This window comes from Lacerta agilis, chromosome 18 (genome assembly GCF_009819535.1).
Source record: "Lacerta agilis isolate rLacAgi1 chromosome 18, rLacAgi1.pri, whole genome shotgun sequence".
Lineage (NCBI taxonomy): Eukaryota > Metazoa > Chordata > Lepidosauria > Squamata > Lacertidae > Lacerta > Lacerta agilis.
In genome coordinates, this window is record NC_046329.1 from 5,644,484 (window position 1) to 5,667,457 (window position 22,974).

General features: G+C 48.5%; 1 protein-coding gene across 1 annotated transcript in view; it reads left to right on the forward strand.

Annotated features, from left to right (window-relative positions):
* The window catches only part of SEMA6B (semaphorin 6B), a 159,047-nt gene that overhangs the window by 96,400 nt on the left and 39,673 nt on the right, over positions 1-22,974 (forward strand). Inside the window, exon 2 of the mRNA XM_033136545.1 lies at positions 22,069-22,201. Coding sequence (XP_032992436.1) covers positions 22,096-22,201 — 106 coding nt within the window. The 5' untranslated portion in view covers positions 22,069-22,095. The remainder of the gene's footprint in view (positions 1-22,068; positions 22,202-22,974) is intronic.

A 22,974-nucleotide genomic window follows, 5' to 3' on the forward strand; every position in this document is an offset into this window, starting at 1 on the left:
AGCTTTCGTGTGCATGCACACTTCTTCAGATACACTGAAATGGAAGTCACCAGATCCTTAAATATAGTGAGGGAGTGGGGAGGGGTATTATCTGAAATTTCTTTGTATTAAGACAATAGACTGGAAAGAGAAGTGGCTGAATTGCAACTATCACCAAACTTAAAACCATGGAGAAACCTGGTCTGAACAAAGACATTGGATTCTTATCTCATTATACATAACAAAGCTATCTTTAGCCATCTCACCCCTTGCCTTTCCCTGCAAGACTAATTGCAGCCGTTAAGAGTCGTCAACAGGTTTTCCACACCTATCAGCTGATCCCCCATTCCCACCACCCTTCTGAGTAATACCCCTCCCCACTCCCTCACTATATTTAAGGGTCTGGTGACTTCCGTTTCAGTGTATCTGAAGAAGTGTGCATGCACACGAAAGCTCATACCAAGAACAAACTCAGTTGGTCTGTAAGGTGCTACTGGAAGGAATTTTTTTATTTTACTATGGCAGACCAACACGGCTACCTACCTGTAATTTGAATCTGCAGTTGGGTATAACAGGGAGAATACATATATAGCAGCAGAATAATAATGTGGTTTCTGGTGGAAGGTAATAGAATCATTGAGTTGAAGAGATGGAAAGGGATCCCAAAGGTCATCTAGTCCAACCCCCCCCCCAGATGCAGGACTCACAGCTAAAGAACCCCTGACAGGTGGTGTAGCTGGTCACATCCTGGCAGCTGGAATGCTGAATGGCAGCCGTTCTGGTGGGGCAACTCACTGTTACTGTTGCACAACTCTCAGCATAATAATAATAATAATAATAATAATAATAATAATAATAATAATAATAATAATAATTTTATACCCCGCCCATCTGGCTGGGTTTCCCCAGCCACTCTGATCAGCTCCCAACAGAATATTAAAAACGCGATAAAACATCAAACATTAAAAATTCCCTAAACAGGGCTGCCTTCAGGTGTCTTCTAAAAGTCAGATAGTTGTTTATTTCCTTGACATCTGATGGGAGGGCACTCCACAGGGCAGGCACCACCACCAAGAAGGCCCTCTGCCTGGTTCCCCGTAACCTCGCTTCTCGCAGGGAGGGAACTGCCAGAAGGCCCTCGGTGCTGGACCTCAGTGTCCGGGCTGAACGATGGGAGTGGAGACGCTCCTTCAGGTATACTGGGTCGAGGCCGTTTAGGGCTTTCAAGGTCAGCACCAACCCTTTGAAATGTACTTGGAAATGCACTGGGAGCCAATGTAGGTCTTTCCGAACCAATGTTATGTTGTCTAGGCAGCCGCTCCCAGTCACCAGTCTAACTGCCGCATTCTGGATTAGTTGAGGTTTCCGGGTCACCTTCAAAGGTAGCCCCACGGAGAGCGCATGGCAGTAGTCCATGCGGGAGATAACCAGAGCATGCACCACTCTGGCGACACGGTCTGCACATTTCTGCAGTAATTTATTATTATTATTATTCATGAAAACTCACCTGCAGTTTAGCGCGGATTTCTCCCAACAAACACATTTCTGTGTGTACTTTTTGGCAGGCCGACACATTTTTTGCAAGCAATTTCCCCAATGCAATACATACAGGTGAAACTCGAAAGATTAGAATATCGTGGAAAAGTCCATTTATGTAAGCAATTGTTTTCATTAGCTACTGGAGTCTAATATATGAGATAGACTCGTGACACGCAAAGCGAGATATGTCAAGCCTTTGCTTGTTATAATTGTGATGGTTATGGCGTCCAGCTGATGAAAACCCCAAAGTTGAGATTGTTAATTTGGGGTTCTCATCAGCTGTACGCCATAACCATCACAATTATAACAAATAAAGGCTTGACACATATCTCGCTTTGCATGTCATGAGTCTATCTCATATATTAGTTTCAGCTTTTAAGTTGAATTGCTGAAAGAAATGAACCTTTCCACGATATTCTAATTTTTCGAGTTTCACCTGTGTTTCTCTCTGTGCTACCTGCTCCTTTCTCGAATAAGCCACCTTGCTTCACGAAACCGACTTCCCGAGCGGCGCGTTCCCGCCGGCGGTGGCGGCGCCGGCTGCAGTTTTGCAGAACTGGGATATTTCCGGATGAAAGCTTAATTTCGTGCGTGTTTGACAACACATTAAATCTAATGTAGGGCTGTCTGTGTGTGGGAAGCCCGACTCAGATTCCTTATTACAAGGAATGGATAGGGGTCCCCGAGGAGACTCCGCTGTGGGGGATCGCTTGCGAAGCAGCGGCTTTTAATGACGGTTCGTTAGATGGAGGCATTGGGAAAACAATATTAACTACAATTTCTATCCGAAACCGTTGCTGTTTGTTGCTGTTGTTTGTAACCGGGTGATCTGGAATATTGGGTTGCTTTTGAGGAGACCCACTGAAATTCACGGGCCCAAGTTAGCCGTGTCTATCAGTTGCAATAGGTCTACTCTGAGTAAACCAGGGCATTCAGCTTTGGTCTTGCAGGTTCCCCCCCCCCACCTCTCTTTCCTTATCCATGGCATGCATTCAGCCAAGCCCTACTCAGAGTAGGCTCGTCGAAAACAGACAGATCTAAGCCTATCCATTTCAATAGCTCAGTTGGTAGAGCGTGAGACTTCATCTCAAGGGTTGTGGGTTCGAGACCCGAGTTGGGCAAAAATAGGGGAGTTGGGCTAAATGACCCCTCGTGGCCCCTTCCAACTCTATGATTCAATGAGGCTACTCTGTGTAGAGACAGCCCCGTGAATTTAAAGCCCTCTTCTGCCACTTTAGTAATCATGGGTTCCCCTGAATAACCCCGAAGAACTGTAGTGTGTTAAAGGTGCGGAGAGATTTTTAGGAGACACAGACACAGACAGCTACAGTTGCAGGTAGGTAGCTGTGTTGGTCTGCCATAGTCAAAACAAAATATAAAATATAAAATTCCTTCCAGTAGCACCTTAGAGACCAAGTAAGTTTGTTCTTGTATGAGCTTTCGTGTGCATGCACACTTCTTCAGATACACTGAAACAGAAGTCACCAGACCCTTAAATATAGTGAGAAGGTGGGGAGGGGTATGACTCAGAAGGGTGGTGGGAATGGGGGATAGGCTGATAGGTGTGGAAAACCTGTTGATGACTGTTAACGACTGCAATTAGTCCTAAAGGAAAAAGCAAATGGTGAGATGGCTAAAGATAGCTTTGTCATGTATAATGAGATAAGAATCCAATGTCAGACAGCTACAGTTTGTTTGTTTGTTTGTTTGTTGAATTTATATACCGCCTTATACTCGGAGGTCTTAGGGCGGTTCACAAAAAAGATCACGATATATAAAATCAAAATTAGAACAATAACCCAATAGCACCCCCCCCCTAAAAGAGCCACATTTTAAAAGGGTACGGATGTTGATCAGGTCAACCAAAGGCCTGGTTAAAAAAAAAGAAGGAACGTTTTTGCCTGGTGCCTAAAGGTGTATAATGAAGGCGCCAGGCGAACTTCCCAGGGGAGAGCATTCCACAGATGGGGAGCCACCGCAGAGAAGGCCCCGTTCTCATGTTGCCACCCTCCGGACCTCTTGAGGATGAGGCACACGAAGGAGGGCCTCAGAAGATGATCTCAGGGTCTGGGTAGGTTCATATGGAAAGAGGCGGTCCTTTGGGGTATTGCGGTCCTGAGCCATTTAAAGCTTTATAGGTCAAAACCAGCATTTTGAATCGCGCCCGGAAATTAATTGGTAGCCAGTGCAGTCGGACCAGGACTGCAGCCAATCGGAAGCCACGATTTGGAAGTCAAACGGACTTCCGGAACGGATTCCGTTCGACTTCCAAGGTACGACTGCCATCGCAAAGGGATGTGGAAAAGGTGGAGAACAGAATCGGCGATTGGGGGAGAAAGAGAAACAGAGAGAGAAACAGAGAGAAAACGGGACTGACACATTCGCTCCTCCTCTCCAGGTCCCCAGAGCTCTGGATCCAATGCCTGCTGGTTACCTGTGGCCATTCTGTCATGGTTTGAAACTGCAAACGCACATAACTTCACTCCTCTGCATGCACACGCATGTTCCTCTCAACCCGCCGTGAGTGCGCTGTGCCGAGAGACTCCTTCCCTCGCTGGGTGAAATGAAGTTTCTCCCAGTGGTCCAAGACAGGAATTATTTCTGCCTGGGCCGCTCTTTCGAAAAGCCATTAACGATTTAATTGCAATAATTAAAGGCTGGGTATCTCCTCCCAGGGTGACTCTTTGGAGCTTTCGCCACCTGCGCAGAGTAACAGCCTCTCCTCTCGATGGCACTCCTGGGACCTCCGGCGGCAGTCGGCTTCTCATTTACCTTGAAATCCTTTTTTAAACTCGCTGTCTGGGATGGCTCAGGAAGAAACAGGACCGGAGCAAGCAATGCCCCCTTCCTCCTCACCCTGGGATGCAGCTGTCCTTGTCGGCTTGCAAGGGCAACCGCTTTGGCAAACTTCCACCACCTCTCAGAGACATATCTCCCCTCCTTCCTTGCACCCAGAGCCGTTGGCATGCACACCGCTCCATTTGGCATTAAGGGTAAAGGTAAAGGGACCCCTGACCGTTAAGTCCAGTCCAGTGGCGTTGCTAGCCTCTGCGCTGCTGGGGGCGGCGGCAGCGCAGAGGAACCCCCCTGGGGGAGGGGCACGACGCGTGCGTCGTGACGTCATCATGACGTCACGACGCACGTGGGTGCAGAAAGGGGGAATTTCCCCCTTTCCGAGGCTTTTTTTCGGCGGTGGGTGGTGGCCAGCGAGGAGGGCGTGACAAGCGTGACACCCTCCTCGCTAGTCGACCCCCCCCCCGCCGAAAAAAAGCGGCGGAAAGGGGAAAAAAGAAGCAGAGCCCGCGCTCTGCATTCAAGGCCCGGCTCTGCTTCCTTTCCCCGCCCCCCCGCGGGTTTTTTCGGCGGGGGGGGTCGACTAGAGAGGAGGGGTGACAAGCGTGACACCCTCCCTCGCTGGTCGACCCCCCCCCCGAAAAAAGCGGCGGAAAGCACCCCTTCCAGGTACTGCTGGGTGACGGAGGGAGCGGCGGCGCGTGGGAGTGGCGGGAGGGGCCGCCGCTTGTCACCCCCACCCGCCGCTTTTCACCCTGTCACTGGGGGCATACCGCCCCCACCGCCCTCCCCAGCGACGCCCCTGGTCCAGTCGCAGACGACTCTGGGGTTGCGGCGCTCATCTTGCTTTACTGGCTGAGGGAGCCAGCGTACAGCTTTCGAGTCATGTGGCCAGCATGACTAAGCCGCTTCTGGCGAACCAGAGCAGCACACGGAAACACCGTTTACCTTCCCGCCGGAGCGGTACCTATTTATCTACTTGCACTTTTGACGTGCTTTCGAACTGCTAGGTGGGCAGGAGCAGGGACCGAGCAACGGGAGCTCACCCCGTTCCGGGGATTCGAACCGCCAACCTTCTGATCGGCAAGCCCTAGACTATGTGGTTTAACCCACAGTGCCACCCACACCCTATTTGATTTTACAACTGTAGAATTACAACAATATAAAACGCACACCCACATTTAGAGATTTCCCTGAATCTCCAGACTTCCCACCTTCCCCTCCATGGGTCCTACTGTCAACCTATGCCGTTTTCGTGTTCTGCTCTGGTTTTGCCAGAAGCAGCTTAGTCCTGTTGGCCACATGACCCGGAAAAACTGTCTGCGGAAGCGGACTCCCTCAGCCTGCCGCCTCCCTCAGCCTGCAAAGCGAGATGAGCGCCGCAACCCCAGAGTCGTTCGCGACTGGACCAAACGGTCAGAGGTCCCTTTACCTTTACCTTTACAAGTGTTATTAGAATCCTGCTAATGTTTTCATCTGCTTACTGTGGTCTCCTAGATAAATTATAAATTTTTCACATTCTTTATTGAAGTTTTGGTCTTCTTGGTTCCTGAGCTTTCCGGTCAGTTTTGCCATTTCGTCATAATCCAACAGCTTAGTTTGCCATTCCTCTCTGGTAGGGATTTTGTCTACTTTCCGTCTCTGGGCTTGTAACATCCATGCAGCTGTCCTTGCATACATAAAGTTTTTTTCTGCTCCTTTGGGATATTGATACTTACAATCCCCAATAATAATGGGTTTTTTTATATAAAGGTCATTTTAAATTCTTTTCCCGCAATTCATTTCCCAATTCAATTTTTCCCAATTAATTGTATATCATTTCCCAGATTGTTTTTATTACCTTACACGACCACTTGAGAGAGAGGACTCTTGACATTTTGGGGAGGCCTTCACCGTTTGCCTTTTCGGGGTCCCGCCAGAAAGTGCCGCCAGGGGGAACTGGGCAGACCTCGCATCTCCCTGGCCGCACTTCCCAGAATGCCTTGGGAGCTGTGGAAGTTGCTGCCCACTGAAACTAACGGGGTGTCACACAGGGAGCCCGACGGTAGGTGGCGCCAGAGCCAATGACACGCACTGCCAGCTCATTCTAGCCGCACTGAGCCGGCAATAAATCACACGGAGAAAGCGAAGTTAACTCTTTATTAGATGACACAGGAACTGCTCAGGAGTGCCGTGGTCTAATGGGCATAGCAACTCTCCTTCAACAATTCATGAGGGTTTGTAACCTGCTGCTCTTTGCTCAAATGGCGGCAGAGGTTTTCCCCCAACGGAGGCGGATTTGGGGCAGTGTGACCTGTTCCCCCACACAGCACACCTTCCCAGGACTTGGCAAGGAAGCCTGAGGGCTCTGACGGGGCCTAAAGTCCTCTTTTCTCCTTTGAATAGCCTAGGAAGCGCTTGCCCAGCTTTGGGAAGAAGGCAGTAGGGCTCTAGAACCCGTCCAGAGCCTTGTGCCTCCTTCCCAGAGCCCGGTGCCCCCTTTACTGACCTTTGGGAAGGCAGCACAAGGTCTGGGGCTGGGTGTCAAAGTTTGGCCTCGTACGGGGCGCCGTATTACCCTGCCCCAAAATCCAGTCTTCAGCACCAGAACTTGGTTTCAGCCAGCCTGCAATTGCTGCCGCCAGCATCCCTGTATCTGCTCTGTCACCCGGGACAAGCAGTTTTCTAAGTATTGCTGTCTTTGTTGGAAGGTTGCCTCTTTGAGATCCGATCAGCCAGAGGCAACAGCAGGCTGCAGTACCACGGATGGGGCTCTCTGATGGGCTGGCTGACTCAGGCTGTCGCCATTTCCGTCTGCCATCACAGGTCCCTCCGACAAGCTCATTAATTATAGCCTGATCGCCTGTCAAGGGAGCCGGCATCTCTCTCTGCTTCCATCTTCCCACAAACCTAAGAGAGGGTGGAAAGGAGAAATCCTGAAATCTGTTGGAATGAGAGCCTGTGGGGGGTCACCGTAGGGGGAGAGGCAGTGGCTGCCTTTGAGCTCTGCTTCCTATATTTACAACCCTGCACTTTCCAGCCGAGGAGTGATGGGAGATGAGTTTGACTCTGAAACAGCACACTTCCTGAAATAGCATGCTCTGGTTTTCCAATGCAGAGATGGGTGCAAGCCAGGGGTGCCAACTTGGGTAAAATATTGTGGGGGCCCAGGTAAACCCTGCCCCACATAATTGATCTGTTGGGGCTTTTGTTTTAAACTGGAAAAGCCTCAAAACCAGTTTAGCACTTGGAAATGGTGTCCCGCTACGCTTCTGGTGCGTTCTCCTGCTTCTCCAGTGCTTTTGCAGAGTTTTTCAAACTTCAAACTTCTTCTTGTGCAACGGTATGTGTGCCTTTCTTGCCGGCAAATAAACTCCCATGCAGTCTAGCTTGTTTAAAGTAAATCAAGCTTTAATTATAAGCATATAAATCACGGAGCTTCTCTCCGGGGCTTACGGACGACATCTCCTGCTGCTCCGGTCAGAACCGAAAGTAAGACTGACCAGGAAATAAACGGTGCATCACATAAATCACAAAGACATTGCATACAGCAGATACCCCGGATGTTGTGACACATCTTCCCTGTGGGAGGGGCGTACTGTTGAGCTTATTTAACCCTGAAAGCTCCAAACCTCACATGATCACATGATGCAGTACACACAAACCATCTGAATGGCAATGCCCACCAACATTGTGGGGGCCCGGCCCCCTCAAATATTTTATTATATACATTTCCCAGCACAATTCAAGTGTTGGTGCTGGCCTTGAAAGCCCTAAATGGCCTCGGCCCAGTATACCTGAAGGAGCGTCTCCACCCCCACCGCTCTGCCTGGACACTGAGGTCCAGCTCCAAGGGCCTTCTGGCGGTTCCCTCCCTTCAAGAAGCAAAGTTACAGGGAACCAGGCAGAGGGCCTCCTCGGTGGTGGCACCCTCCCGTCAGATGTCAAGTAAATAAACAACTATCTGACTTTTAGAAGACATCTGAAGGCAGCCCTTAATAGGGAAGTTTTTCATGTTTGATGTTTTATTGTGTTTTTAATATTCTGTTCGGAGCTTATTATTATTATTATTATTATTATTATTATTATTATTATTATTGGTGCTGAAACCCCCACGGTCCCTAGGAGTTGGGCTCCTATATTGCAAGCATCTGATGCTTAAGGGAGATGTGCCGTTGTTCCCCACTAGGGACAAATGCATCTGCCCTCTCAAATTGCTCTCCATTTCTCATTTCCCTAGGCTTCAGTTCCATCGGTTTGCAACGAACGTCCAGATGCTCTCTTGATATTTGCATTTTTGCAATCAATTCCTCTGCATGTTATTTTTCACGCCTGCGCCCTCTTTCCAATAAAGCATGCATGGAGTGGGGAGGCGGTTGGTTGTGGAAGGCTGCATTGCAAAATTTGGAAGTTGCATGGATTTCTCTGCCTGAGAAGAACCAGGGCCGTCTTAAGCATATCCGGCGCTGTGGTGCAAAGATCCCTCCAATGCCACTGCCCCCCCCCCGGCAACTCCAAAACAAGGGAAGGGGCTGTGGAAAATGTCCTTCGCCTCCCCCACCACCTCGATCCCCGGTGTGGTGGTATAAAATAAATGTTCATAAATGTACAAGGCAAACATACATATGTATATAAACCACGTGTCTGAAATAGTACAGGAGATCAACCCTGAAGCCATTTTGACTCGCCCAAATTGACCGCTCAAACATTTCTCTGCAAGGAGGAAGGAAATTGAAAAAGCTTTCCAATTGTCTTTGGACTGTAGGGGCTTACAGCTCCCTGTAAATACAGTCTGGCAAGTGTCTGTTAAGCTGAGCACACTCTCAGCATGTGTAAGAGATTCAGGAACTACAGTACGTATTTACCATCTCAAAGGAATGGCCAGGCTACCCAGAAAAGGCAATCAGATAAGGTATCCTGGCAGACAGGAGAGAAGCAACACACTCAAATTTCTGCTGAGGACCACCTCTTTCTGTGGTGTGTTGTTGTTGTTGTTGTTGTTCAGTCGTGTCCGACTCTTCGTGACCCCATTGACCAGAGCACGCCAGGCACGCCTATCCTTCACTGCCTCCCGCAGTTTGGCCAAACTCATGTTAGTAGCTTCGAGAACACTGTCCAACCATCTCATCCTCTGTCGTCCCCTTCTCCTTGTGCCCTCCATCTTTCCCAACATCAGGGTCTTTTCCAGGGAGTCTTCTCTTCTCATGAGGTGGCCAAAGTATTGGAGCCTCAACTTCAGGATCTGTCCTTCCAGTGAGCACTCAGGGCCGATTTCCTTGAGAATGGATAGGTTTGATCTTCTGGTAGTCCATGGGACTCTCAAGAGTCTCCTCCAGCACCATAATTCGTGTATGTATGATATTTTGGGGGGTGGTCTTGAGCTACAGGGTAGGCAGTTTCAAAAGTCTATATAAGAGCTTGCACACCAATGTTCTGGGTTCCTCTCCTCCCTCCCTGCGTGGGGTGAGCGGGGGACACTGTTGCAACAGTTTAATAAATATCAGGCTTCCTAGCTGGTTTGCTTCTCAATATTCTCTGGCTGTCCTCTGTTATTTTCTCCTACTGATAGAGAACCTACTTAAGGACTCTATACGGGCTCTTGGATACCCCATGAGAGATAAAGGAGCAGTTTTTTTCTCATAGCAATATCTTCAACAAGTAGAATCTGGCATTTTTTAAAAAAGCAAATCGCAAGTGTCTGCGGAGTTGATGATTCGGTGCATAGTAGATTCTCCGTCCAATTTCTCTGTTCACACAAAAGCTTCCGACGACTCGTGGTACGTCAGTCACATCCCTCAATGCGCACATGACTCACTGCGGACACGGTTTGTTCCCTTGTATCTGCCAGCAGCACTCATCCCCACGCCTTTTTGTGGCCGAGGGCTATTTAAGTTGGAATGTCTGTAAATATTCCGTGGCTTCTCAGCAGCTGAGCCAATAGCTTCAGAGGTCTCATTTTGACACACGGGAGCTGACAGGGTTCCTACAGCCAATGGCTGTGGACCTTCTTGGTTTTTGTTGGTCTCAGGCAGATCCAACCTGGAATCCTGTGTCCAGTTCTGGGTGCCTCGGTTTAAGGAGACATTGAGAAGCTGGAAGGTGTGCAGAGGAAGGCAGCCAAGATATTTGAAGATGGCTCTCATATATCTCCTATCAATCTGCTGTTTTCCAGGCTTAACGTACCCAGCTCCTTCAACCTTCAACCAATCAAGGGTCTGGAAACCAAGCCTGATGAGGAACGGTTGAAGGAGCTGGGTATGTTTAGCTTGGGAAACAGTAGACAGAGGAGATATGAGAGCCATCGTCAAATATCTTAAGGGCTGTTCTTTTGCCTTGGTCAAACCACACCTGGAATACCGTGTCCAATTCTGGGCACCACAATTTAAGAAGGATATTGACAAGCTGGAACGTGTGCAAAGAAAGGTGACTTGAGATGATCAAGGGTCTGGAAACCAAGCCTGATGAGGAACGGTTGAGGGAGCTGGGTATGTTTAAGACTGGGTAAGAGGAGACTGAGAGGAGATGCAAATATCTCAAGGGTTGTCACACAGAGGGTGGAGCGAGCTTGTTTTCTGCTATTCTAGGGTATGGCACATGATCCAGTGGATTCAAATCCTAACCCAACATCAGGAAGAACGTTCTGGTGGTAAGAGCAGTTTGGAAGTGGAATGAACTACCTTGAAAGGTTTTTAAACAGAAGCTGTCAGGGATTTTTCAGCTGAGATTCCTGCATTGCAGGGGGTTGGACTAGATTTCCCTCAGGGTCCCTTCCAACTCTATGGCCCCAATCAAAGGATCTATGATTTAAGGAACAAAATGATAAATAGAATAGAACCACTTACCCCACCAGTGGGGGGGATCTGTGGGCTTGCTTGGGTGTGAATTTGATATGTGGTTCACCATCGATAGCTCAGTGGATTGAGCCTGAGACTCTTGATCTCAGGGTCCTGGGTTCGAGTCCCACCTTCGACCAAAGATTGCTGCGTTGCAGGGGGTTGGACTAGATGACCCTCGGTGTCTCTACAATTCTATGATTCTGTTATTCCTTTTAATCACCATAGGTAGTATGCTCAGAGAGGATCTAAAGCTCTCCTTGTCTTAGACGCGAGGTAAATACATGTTTGAGGGACGCGGGTGGTGCTGTGGTCTAAACCACTGAGCCTAGGGCTTGCTGATCAGAAGGTCGGCGGTTCGAACCCCCGCGACAGGGTGAGCTCCCGTTGCTCGGTCCCTGCTCCTGCCCACCTAGCAGTTCGAAAGCACGTCAAAGTGCAAGTAGATAAATAGGTACCACTCCGGCAGGAAGGTAAATGGCGTTTCCGTGCGCTGCTCTGTGCGGTTCGTCAGAAGCAGCTTTGTCATGCTGGCCACATGACCTGGAAGCTGTACGCCAGCTCCCTCGGCCAGTAAAGCGAGATGAGCGCCGCAACCCCAGAGTCGTCCGCGACTGCACCTAACGGTCAGGGGTCCCTTTACCTGTACCTTTTAAATACAGGCCTATGGCTCTGCGTTGACTGGTGAGAAGGGAAGAGACCCGAATGACAAATTCTTCGAGGCCGGCTGCTTAAAATGAACATCTCTCTCCTCCCTTGCCTCCCACCTTTGCCCCTCCCTCCCTCTCCTCCCCTCTTTCCCCTTTCTCTGCCAGAGAACCTTAATGACTCAGAACCCCAGGGAACATGGACAGCGGGGTTGTTGTCTGTTCATACATCCACCCCGTGTGCAAAAAGCTACAGATGATTCTCCCTCGTCCCTCCTCTCCCCCCCAGCAGCTACAGCAGTAATCCGCCAAGCTGTGTGCTGGCTGGGCCACACTAATGGAGTGTGAGAAATACATTTAATTAAAGAACGGCTCCTCGGTGCTCACGGAACCCATGGCTTGCAATGTGAGCGCCCTGGCTATGCATGCTTAAAGCCGCAGATTCTCTCTTTGACCTTGCTGGGGAAACAGTTCCTGGGTGATGTGACGTGTGTGTGTGTGTGTGTGTGTGTGTGTGTGGACTATCTGCCTGAGACCATGAGAGGCCACGGTGAGGCAGACAGAGCAGTGGCACTCATCCGCATGGAGTTCTGCGCACCGTACAGAGGAGGCTGCCTGCAAGACCTCTGTATGAGTTCCCTAGGTTCTATGGGGTATTTGGCCACTGTGAGAACAGGATGCTGGACTGATTCACAGGCATGCCTTGCGTTCCTATGATTCTTTGGGGGAATGCCACGGGCTTTCTTATGTACTGAGCTGATTCCTAGAACAATAGGATCCAGAATGCAGCAGTCTGATTGGTCCGCAGGAGCCACCCAATCCAACTCCAGGTGGAAGTGAATCCGCAACCTGATTGGCCTATAGGAGTAGCCCGGAATTAGCCAATCACGTGGGGCCCATTGTGTAAATAATGTATTTATAGCAGACGTTGTGGGGAAACTTTCATTCATTGCTACTATGAGCTGAATAAAGAGCATGAAATTCACACTTGACTCCGAGTATATTTCAGGCTTCAGGTGTATTTTCTGAACATGACCTGCCAGTCACCTTATAGCAGGCTTTCTTTCTTTCTTTTTCCCCCCTTGGGAAGAAGGAGCACATGTTGCTGTTAGAATCATAGGGTTGGCCGGGACCCCTAGAGTCATCTAGTCTGACCCCCTGCAGCAATGCAGCCATCCCTTACGGGGAGCGAACCTGCGACCTTGGAGTTATCAGCGCTGTGCACGCAGACAAGCAGATGTCTCTCTCTCTCTCTGGGGTCCAAATTCAGAAGTGTATCTAAAATTGTTCCCCCACTTCTTTCCCCTTTGATGGCATGTGGAATTGGGGGGGGGGTGAAGAATCAACAAAGTTCCCGCAGACTTGGGTGATTCACTTCCCTCTTGTTTTTTTAATTGGGTGGCTTGAAATAGCAATGTTCTCATCCTCGTGTGATAAATGTCTTAATGTTCATTGTCACCTTTTGGGAGGCAGAGGGGAGGGAGGAGAGAGAGAGAGAGAGAGAGAGAGAGAGAGAGAGAGAGAGAGAGAGAGAGATGGAAGGAAGGGGGAAAGAGAGAGAGCGAGATGGAGGGAGGGAGGGAGGGAGGGAGGGAGAGAAGGAAGGAGAGGGAGAGGAGAGAGAGAGGAGGAGAGGAGAGGAGAGAGAGAGAGAGAGAGAGAGAAGGAAGGGGAAAGAGAGAGAGAGAGAAGGAAGGAAGGAAGGAAGGAAGGGGGAAAGAGAGAGAAAGGGAGGGAGGGAGAGAAGGAAGGAGAGAGAGAGAGAGAGAGAGAGAGAGAGAGAGAGAGAGAGAGAGAGAAATAAATAAATAAATTGGAAAACCAATTTCCACTTGGTTTTAATGTACCTAAGCTTGTAAGTCGAGTGGGTTGTAAGTTGCTTTGGGTGGCCTTGGGCAAGATTTTAATAAATCATCATAATAATTAAAATTGATAATAATAATAATAATAATAATAATAATAATAATAATAATAATAATAACAACAATAATAACAATAATAATAGATGTTGTTGCCATGAGACTGTGAACCTTGTTCCTAAGTTGGAATACAACAGACAGACAGACAGACAGACAGACAGTCCTTCCCTCCCTCCTTTCTTCCAAAGCTCCCTGCGGATTCCCCCTTCCCGGACTCCTTTTGTCTCCCCCTCACATTCTGCCGCAGCTTGAAAGATCCTTATCAGTGTCTCACGTTCCCACAATTATGTTGCCCAGACAGGCTTTTTTTTTTTTTTAGGTAAAAAAAACAAACAAACCCCGAAACATAGCTTGACGGGAAATTTGGCAGCCTTGAACCTAGTGATGTGCAAACTGCGGTCTGGGACGCAGAACCTCTGGTGCACCGGGAGAAACTGCTTTTAAAAATAAAAACGGAGCCTCAAAACACCGACTTGCAGGGGAGGCTGCCCCGCTGCCTCTCTGTGTGAGTCCCTGCTAGAGTCCTTGAACTCGGGGGGGGGGGATGTTGGCCACAGTCCAAATCTCTGGGGGAGGGTGTGTTCCATAAATGGGGAGAGACTGAGCATGCTCAGTGGAGGCAGAATTTTGAGTAATGGAATGGAGTACTCCACCAGAAGGCATGGCTGGCTGGGAACATTTGCTGGGAACTTTTCTATGCCGCCAAGATTATGCAGATGGTTAAGATCCGTTCTTTCTGCAATGTTTAGCCAGTTGGCCTGTGATTTTAATTTTATGGTGGTGCCGGGGTTATTGCTCACCACACTGGTCGATTTTTTGCGCCATATTTGTTGAAATAAATAAACATAGCGCCCCACAATATAGGATTTCGCTACAGGTGAAGATACAGTTTTATCTTTCCCTAAACTGCTTTGACATAATAATAATAATAATAATAATAATAATAATAATAATTTATTTATTTATTTATTTATTTATTTATTTATTTATTTATTTATTTATTTATTTATTTATACTCCGCCCATATGGCTGAGTTTCTCCTGCCACTCTGGGCGGCTTCCAACAAAATGTTAAAACACAATAATCTATTAAACATTAAAAGCCTTTCCTAAACAGGGCTGCCTTCAGGTGTCTCCTAAAAGTCTGGTAGTTGGTTTTCTCTTTGACATCTGGTGGGAGGGTGTTCCACGGGGCAGGTGCCACTACCGAGAAGGCCCTCTGCCTGGTTCCCTGTCATCTCACTTCTCGCAGGGAGGGAACCGCCAGAAGGCCCTTGGAGCTGGACCTCAGTGTCTGGGCAGAACAATGGGGGTGGAGACGCGCTTTCAGCTATACTGGACCGAGGCCGTTTAGGGCTTTAAAGGTCAGCACCAACACTTTGATGTGCTCAGAAACGTACTGTTGTTGTTGTTGTTGTTGTTGTTGTTTTACATTCAAGCGGTGTCTAAAGTCCTTGTGCCCTCCATCTTTCCCAACATCAGGGTCTTTTCCAGGGAGTCTTCTCTTCTCATGAGGTGGCCAAAGTATTGGAGCCTCAGCTTCAGGATCTGTCCTTCCAGTGAGCACTCAGGGCTGATTTCTTTGAGAATGGATAGGTTTGATCTTTTTGCAGTCCATGGGACTCTCAAGAGTCTCCTCCAGCACCATAATTCAAAAGCATCAATTCTTCGGCGATCAGCCTTCTTTATGGTCCAGATCTCACTTCCATACAACACTGCTGGGAAAACCATACCTTTAACTATACGGACCTTTGTCGGCAAGGTGGTGTCTCTGCATATTAAAGACATTTCAGAAAATTTTTAAAATCCACCCAGACAAAAATTTTACCCCCGGAAAACAGGACACATGGCAACTCTGCCTACTGCTTGCCCAACTCCTGGATCATAGCTATTTATCTAAATCCCATATTGCAATCTTTTCTATTTTCTTGCCCTTACTCATAGGTCAAAACTTGTTTGAAGTTTTATTTGGCTGTATTGCGTTTTTGAAAAGACCGAAAACGGTCTCCGTTCTTCCACATCTACCCCTTCTTTCTGATTCCTTCTTTTAGCTGCGAGTTCTGCCCTTTCTGAATACTATAAATAGATTGAGTACCCATTTCTCCTTTGTTGGGATCTCCCCCCATTTTTGTGCTTAATCTTATGCCACCTCTGGCTGCCCTGGTGGCGTAAACAAACAATCTTACCAATAATAATTTATAATTTATAATAATTTATTATTTGTACCCCAGCCACTCTGGGCGGCTTCCAACAAATATTAAAATGCATTAAAATGTCACAAACTTTCTGGTTTGTTTGTTGTTGTTTTTTTAAAGGAAGGCTTCAAACACTGATGTGATCCCCTTGAATTTGGCCTGGACCAGGTGGCGCTGTGGGTTAAACCACACAGCCTAGGGCTTGCCGATCGGAAGGTCGGCGGTTCGAATCCCCGCAATGACGGGGTGAGCTCCCGTTGCTTGGTCCCTCCCCCTGCCAACCTAGCAGTTCGAAAGCACGTCAAAGTGCAAGTAGATAAATAGGTACCGCTTCGGCGGGAAGGTAAACGGCGTTTCCATGCGCTGCTCTGGTTCGCCAGAAGCGGCTTAATCATGCGACAGGTGAGCTCCCGTTGCTCGGTCCCTGCTCCTGCCAACCTAGCAGTTCGAAAGCACGTCAAAGTGCAAGTAGATAAATAGGTACCACTCCGGCGATAAGGTAAACGGCGTTTCCGTGCGCTGTTCTGGTTCGCCAGAAGCGGCTTAGTCATGCTGGCCACATGACCCGGAAGCTGTACGCCGGCTCCCTCGGCCAGTAAAGTGAGATGAGCGCTGCAACCCCAGAGTCGTCCGCGACTGGACCTAATGGTCAGGGATCCCTTTACCTTTACGAAGGGATCAAGCCAGGTCATTTGTAGGAGACTGAATGCTGGCTGATCCTGTTTGGCTTCCCCCATAGACATTTGTGACTCATCACTACTGTGGGCTTGTTTGTTTTGAATTCTGTTGTTTTCACTCATGTTCCTCATTTCCTCCTCCCTCAAATGGGAAAGAGCTGCGGGCGTCTCCACAAAGCCAGATGTTTCGAATGCGCTTGGGACCCGACTAGGAATTGACACACAAGGGGTGGTCTCTAGCTCTGGGTGGCCCCCCAGCCATTGCCGGATTTACGTGTAAGCTAAACAAGCTATAGCTTAGGGCCCCACTCACTTGGGCCACCCCCCCAAAAAAAAGTAAAGGAAAAAAACCCACTGGATTTACATTTCCAAAATATAAGATAAAAAAACAAATAAACTGAAACCTACATACAGCAACAGTGTTTTGTGTTCTCTAGGCTCCTATGATGTAAGTAATGGGCCCGCCTGCTAGCCTGCTCCCCAAAATATCACTGGTTTCCCCATTTCTTAATACATTGGTACCTTGGTTCTCAAACTTAATCCATTCCGGATTCAAACTTAAGGCTTCCTTGGGTGGGGTTGCCATACAGCCGTAATATCCCGGACATTGTTGGGATATGGTCATCCGAAACAGAGTGGAAATCGCTGAAACGTCTGGGAAAATCTATATGTATGGAAACCCATTTCGGGAATACAACTCAAAAAATTCGTGCAAAAGCTGGACAACTTTGGCCCAAGAAAAAGCACCTCAACCATTTTGCCCCCCCCCCCAGCAAAGTCCTGATTTAAACTTTTTGAAATATGGCAACTCTATCCTGTGGGTTAAACCACAGAGCCTAGGGCTTGCTGATCAGAAAGTCGGCGGTTCGAATCCTCGCGGTGGGGTGAGCTCCCATTGCTCGGTCCCAGCTCTTGCCCACCTAGCAGTTCGAAAGCACGTCAAATTGCAAGTAGATAAATAGGTACCACTCTGGCGGGAAGGTAAAGGTGTTTCCGTGCGCTGCTCTGGTTTCACCAGAAGCGGCTTTGTCATGCTGGCCACATGACCCGGAAGCTGTACACCAGCTCCCTCGGCCAATAAAGCAAGATGAGCGCTGCAACCCCAGAGTCGGACACAACTGGACCTAATGGTCAGGGGTCCCTTTACCTTTTAAAAATTAGAAGGCTGTCAAAGGCACTCGCCCACCCTATTTTCTGGTAACAGGACCCAGTCTGAAGGCTGTACTCCTTGCACTTTTGGAAAGAAGAAAAAAACAACCGCTGGCTTTGCTTGGAGTAATAAAAGGTCCCGCGGTGTGGCTTCCAGATTTATAACCCTTGGCAATAGCAGTAGAGGAAAACGTCCAGTCAGCTGCAGCAATGACCTTTCGGGGACGCAGAACGGAAGAACACTCCTCGCCCACACAGGCCATGAGTGTGCAAACCCCAAATCACAGGTGGCGCATGCTCAACGCATCCGGAAATAAATGGTTGGGTCGAGCACCTGTCGATGCCGGCTCAACACCCAGCAGTCTCCCGTCAAGGTGACTTCTGAGTCCAGGGTGCCTGTCAGTCACATGGAAATAATAATAATAATAATAATAATAATAATAATAATAAAGACATCACCTTGCCGACAAAGGTCTGTATAGTTAAAGCTATGGTTTTCCCAGTAGTGATGTATGGAAGTGAGAGCTGGACTATAAAGAAGGCTGGTCGCCAGAGAAATGATGCTTTTGAATTGTGGTGCTGGAGGAGACTCTTGAGAGTCCCATGGACTGCAAGAAGATCAAACCTATCCATTCTTAAAGAAATCAGCCCTGAGTGCTCACTGGAAGGACAGATCCTGAAGCTGAGGCTCCAATACATTCAGGGCCGGCGCGTCCATTAAGGCGAACTAGGCAATTGCCTAAGGCGCCAAAATGGAGGGGGCACTGGCCAGGCTTTGGCGGGCGGCGGGGGGCACCAGAAGATGGTCTGCCTAGGGCGCCAGAAACCCTAGCACTGGTCCTGAATACAATGGCAACCTCATGAGAAGAGAAGCCTCCCTGGAAAAGACCCTGATGTTGGGAAAGATGGAGGGCACAAGGAGAAGGGGACGGCAGAGGACAAGGTGGTTGGACAGTGTTCTCAAAGCTACTAACAAGAGTTTGACCAAACTGCGGGAGGCAGGGGTAGACAGGAATGCCTGGTCCATGAGGTCACTTAGAGTCAGACATGACTAAACGGCTAAACGACAACAAAAAATAATAGTCCCAAAGTGCATGATAGTTTAAGGTTGGGGAAAACACTCCACAACTGCCCAATTCTGAATTTGGCCAGATCCGCATAACCACAGGGTAAGGTAAAGGTTAAAGGGGCCCCTGACCGTGAGGTCCAGTCGCGGACGACTCTGGGGTTGCGGCGCTCATCTCGCGTTACTGGCCGAGGGAGCCGGCGTACAGCTTCCAGATCATGTGGCCAGCATGACTAAGCCACTTCTGGCAAACCCGAGCAGCGCACGGAAACGTCGTTTGCCTTCCCGCCGGAGCAGTACCTATTTATCTACTTGCACTTTGACGTGCTTTCAAACTGCTAGGTGGGCAGGAGCAGGGACCGAGCACCGGGAGCTCACCCCGTCATTGCGGGGATTCGAACCGCCGACCTTCTGATCGGCAAGCCCTAGGCTCAGTGGTTTAACCCACAGCGCCACCCGCATCCCGGTATAACCATAGGGAGTTGGGAACAAATAAGCTCTGTTGTCTGGTTAAACTTGGCAAAGCAAGGGGGATCAAGACAACGATCTCCGGGTAATTGACATGCAGATGAAATGCCTTGGGTGTCATTTACATGGGTGCCCATGTTTCCATGCATTCAGGAGAGACGGGTGCGGGGAAGGGGAGGGGGGTTAGATGTTGCATATGAATGGCTCCGCTTTTCACAAAATAGAAGGTTCGCCTCGTATGATTGCTTGGCCATTGGCAATTCCTCTTCTTTCTGAGAGCTGCAAACTGGGGAGTGGGGGGGTTGACAGTCAAACCCGACTTTTTAAAATACTCTTGCACGTCTTTTACAGTATCCTAGGGGTTGCAGTTTGCTGAGGGTGCTGGGAACTGTAGCCCTTGGCAAACTATAAATCCCTGGATTTTTTGGGAGGGGGGTGGAACCATGGCTGGTAAAAGTGACATGAGTACGGAATCTCGCTTCTGAATGCTTCATAAACTGCACATAGCGAAGTGCAAAATTAATGCCTTTTTTCCTTTTTTAATGCATCCAGAGGCTGGTGCATTTGTGTGTGTGTGTGTGTGTGTGTGTGTGTGTGTGTGTCCTGCCACGGATGTGCTTGGAAAAGTTTTGATAAAATATTAAGTGCTTCCCCCCCACACACACACACCTGTCCCTAAATGGGGGTGGGGATGGGGAGCCCTCATAAATCCCAACTGAAAGGCTGGGACTTAAAAGAGTGCTAAGTTCCATTCATATACAGGTGAAACTCGAAAAATTAGAATATCGTGGAAAAGTCCATTTATGTAAGCAATTGTTTTCATTAGCTACTGGAGTTTAATATATGAGATAGACTCGTGACATGCAAAGCGAGATATGTCAAGCCTTTGCTTGTTATAATTGTGATGATTATGGTGCGCAGCTGATGAAAACCCCAAAGTTGAGGTTGTTAATTTGGGGTTCTCATCAGCTGTACGCCATAATCATCGCAATTATAACAAATAAAGGCTTGACACATCTCGCTTTGCATGTCATGAGTCTATCTCATATATTAGTTTCACCTTTTAAGTTGAATTACTGAAAGAAAAGAACCTTTCCACGATATTCTAATTTTTCGAGTTTCACCTGTATATATTTGGTCTTGCTGTAAAATAAAATAATGTGCTGTCTCATGCTCATTCTCTCTCTCTCACACACACACCATCCTCATCTTTCTCACATTCTCACATGTTTGGTGCATAAACACTCATGCCATTATCACCTGCCAGCTAAAGGTGAGAATGAGGATTGAAAACACCTCTGCTCAGAAGGGGGTGTGTGAAGGACTATTGCGCTTTTGTGTGTGTGTGTGTGTGTGTGTGTGTGAGAGAGAGAGAGAGAGAGAGAGAGAGAGAGAGAGAGAGAGAGATGTTTCAGAATGAACCACTTTGGTGAACGGTCTAGTCATCAAAAGCACACCTCACATGGCTCCAATATATCCACATATACCTATTCAGGAGGGACGCAGGTGGCGCTGTGGGTTAAACCACAGAGCCTAGGGCTTGCCGATCAGAAGGTCGGCGGTTCAAATCCCTGCAATGACGGGGTGAGCTCCCGTTGCTCGGTCCCAGCTCCTGCCAACCTAGCAGTTCGAAAGCACGTCAGAGTGCAAGTAGATAAATAGATACCGCTCTGGTGGGAAGGTAAACGGCGTTTCCGTGCGCTGCTCTGGTTCGCCAGAAGCGGCTCAGTCATGCTGGCCACATGACCCGGAAGCTGTACGCCGGCTCCCTCGGCCAGTAAAGCGAGATGAGCGCCGTTATTTCATATTTTCTTACAAAGGAATAATAACAAGTAGTAGTAGTAGTAGTAATAATAATAATAATAATAATAATAATAATAATAATAATAATAATAATAATAAACTTTTATTTATATCCCGCCCTCCCCGGCCGAAGTCGGGCTCAGGGTGGCTAACATCAGATACATAACATTGGTATAAAATCAAACAATCATTAAATTACCTCCTAAAAACATCTCAAAATCAAATTAAAGTCTAATTAGATGGCTTTCCACAGGGTTAGGGTTGGGAACAGTAAAGTGCTCCACTGAACTGAAATTTCAGCCTTCACGAGATAGGAAAACAGCCAGGTAAACAGCTATTTTGGTGGAGGAGGGTCAAGATATTAACCGATGTGCATGTAAGTTCATATATGGCTATATAATCCCTAGTATAGTAATATAAGACCTTCAGAGCAGGCATTTTCAAAAAACAAAAAGTTTTTTTATGAACTGCCCTAGTAGGGCAGTAATTGTCCCTTGATAATTTGTCACCCCCTCCATTATGGAACATGGGGCCACCCGTCCCCTACGCGCCCCCCCCCATGCTACGCCCCTGGCGGCACCTTCACCTCGGGCGGCAAAACAGGGGCAGGCCACCCCTGATGATGGAACTAAAAATATTTCAAAGGTCTGCTGTAAAAAAAGAAGAACATCGTTCACATTCCCTTCTTCCTGCAGTCCTGGTAGCTGAGGTACTTTCAGGTGTAGCCTGAAAATTTATGGACGGGTCTGTGCTGGTTTGGGGAGAATTCGTGCAAGATCCAAAGGTGTGGGGGAAATTTCTGGAGGATGGGAGAACAATGCACCCCATTTCCCCCCACCCGTGAGCTACCTTCTCCCTCCCTCCCTCCCCTGGCCATGCCATCCCTCCGGCCCTCTGATTCTGCCCCCCCTTCTCCCATGCGTTTTATCGGGGCTCAGTGCGCCTCAGGTTGTCATCGCCACGGACCACAACGCACACGGCTAACGACTTAACGTTACTCTGTCGTCTTGAACCCCCTGCAGGTGTGAGGCGCGCTCCGGGAGGAGACGATGAGGCCCACCTGTCCGCCGCTCGTCCTGCTTTTCCTGCTGGAGGGGGCATCTCACGCACTCTTCCCCGAAGAGCCTGGTCCCATCAGTGTGGCCCTTGACGACTGTAAGTGAGGCTGTGACAGGATTTGACCATAAGAGGATGGAGCTGGGCCGGCGTTTCTTAGAAGGCGGGGTGGTGGTTAGCCTAATTCCCTCTTCCACCACCCCCCAAAAAAATATTTTTCATTTTCATTCTAGCCAAGGGTTGGGGAATCTGTGGGGCGCATCAGAGAAGTCCAGTTCTGTTATGGTCAGTGGCCGAAGCCAGAGGGACTTTCTTGCTCCCCAAACACTGTGCGCAGTTTTATTTCTGGCCTAGACACCTCCCTTCGGTTGTCTTTTCCCATCGTGCCTCACAGGAGCTCAAGGTTCTGTGTAGAATTCCCCTTGTCTTGTTTTCACAACAGCCCTGTGGTGTAGGCGGGCGCTCGGGGGTGGGGTGGGGTGGAAAACCGATTCCACCAGCGTTTAAAGGCTGCCTGACCTGCACCATGCCTATGCCTGTTCTATTCTTAGCTGAGTGCCATCCCAGTTCTGCTATTATTATTATTATTATTATTATTATTATTATTATTATTAAAAAACTACTGACCCCGGTCTCTCTTTAGTATCCGTACACATTACAGTGGTACCCCTGGGTTACGTACTTAATCCGTTCCGGGTTACAGTACGTACGTAACCCGAAAAGGACGTAACCCGGACAATTCGTTCTGCGCATGCTCAGACCGGGGAAAACCCTGCGAAAAATGCTCTGTGCACGCGCAAATTGCAGATTGAGAGCCAGGGTGGTGTAGTGGTTAAGAGCGGTAGACTCGTAATCTGGTGACCCGGGTTCGC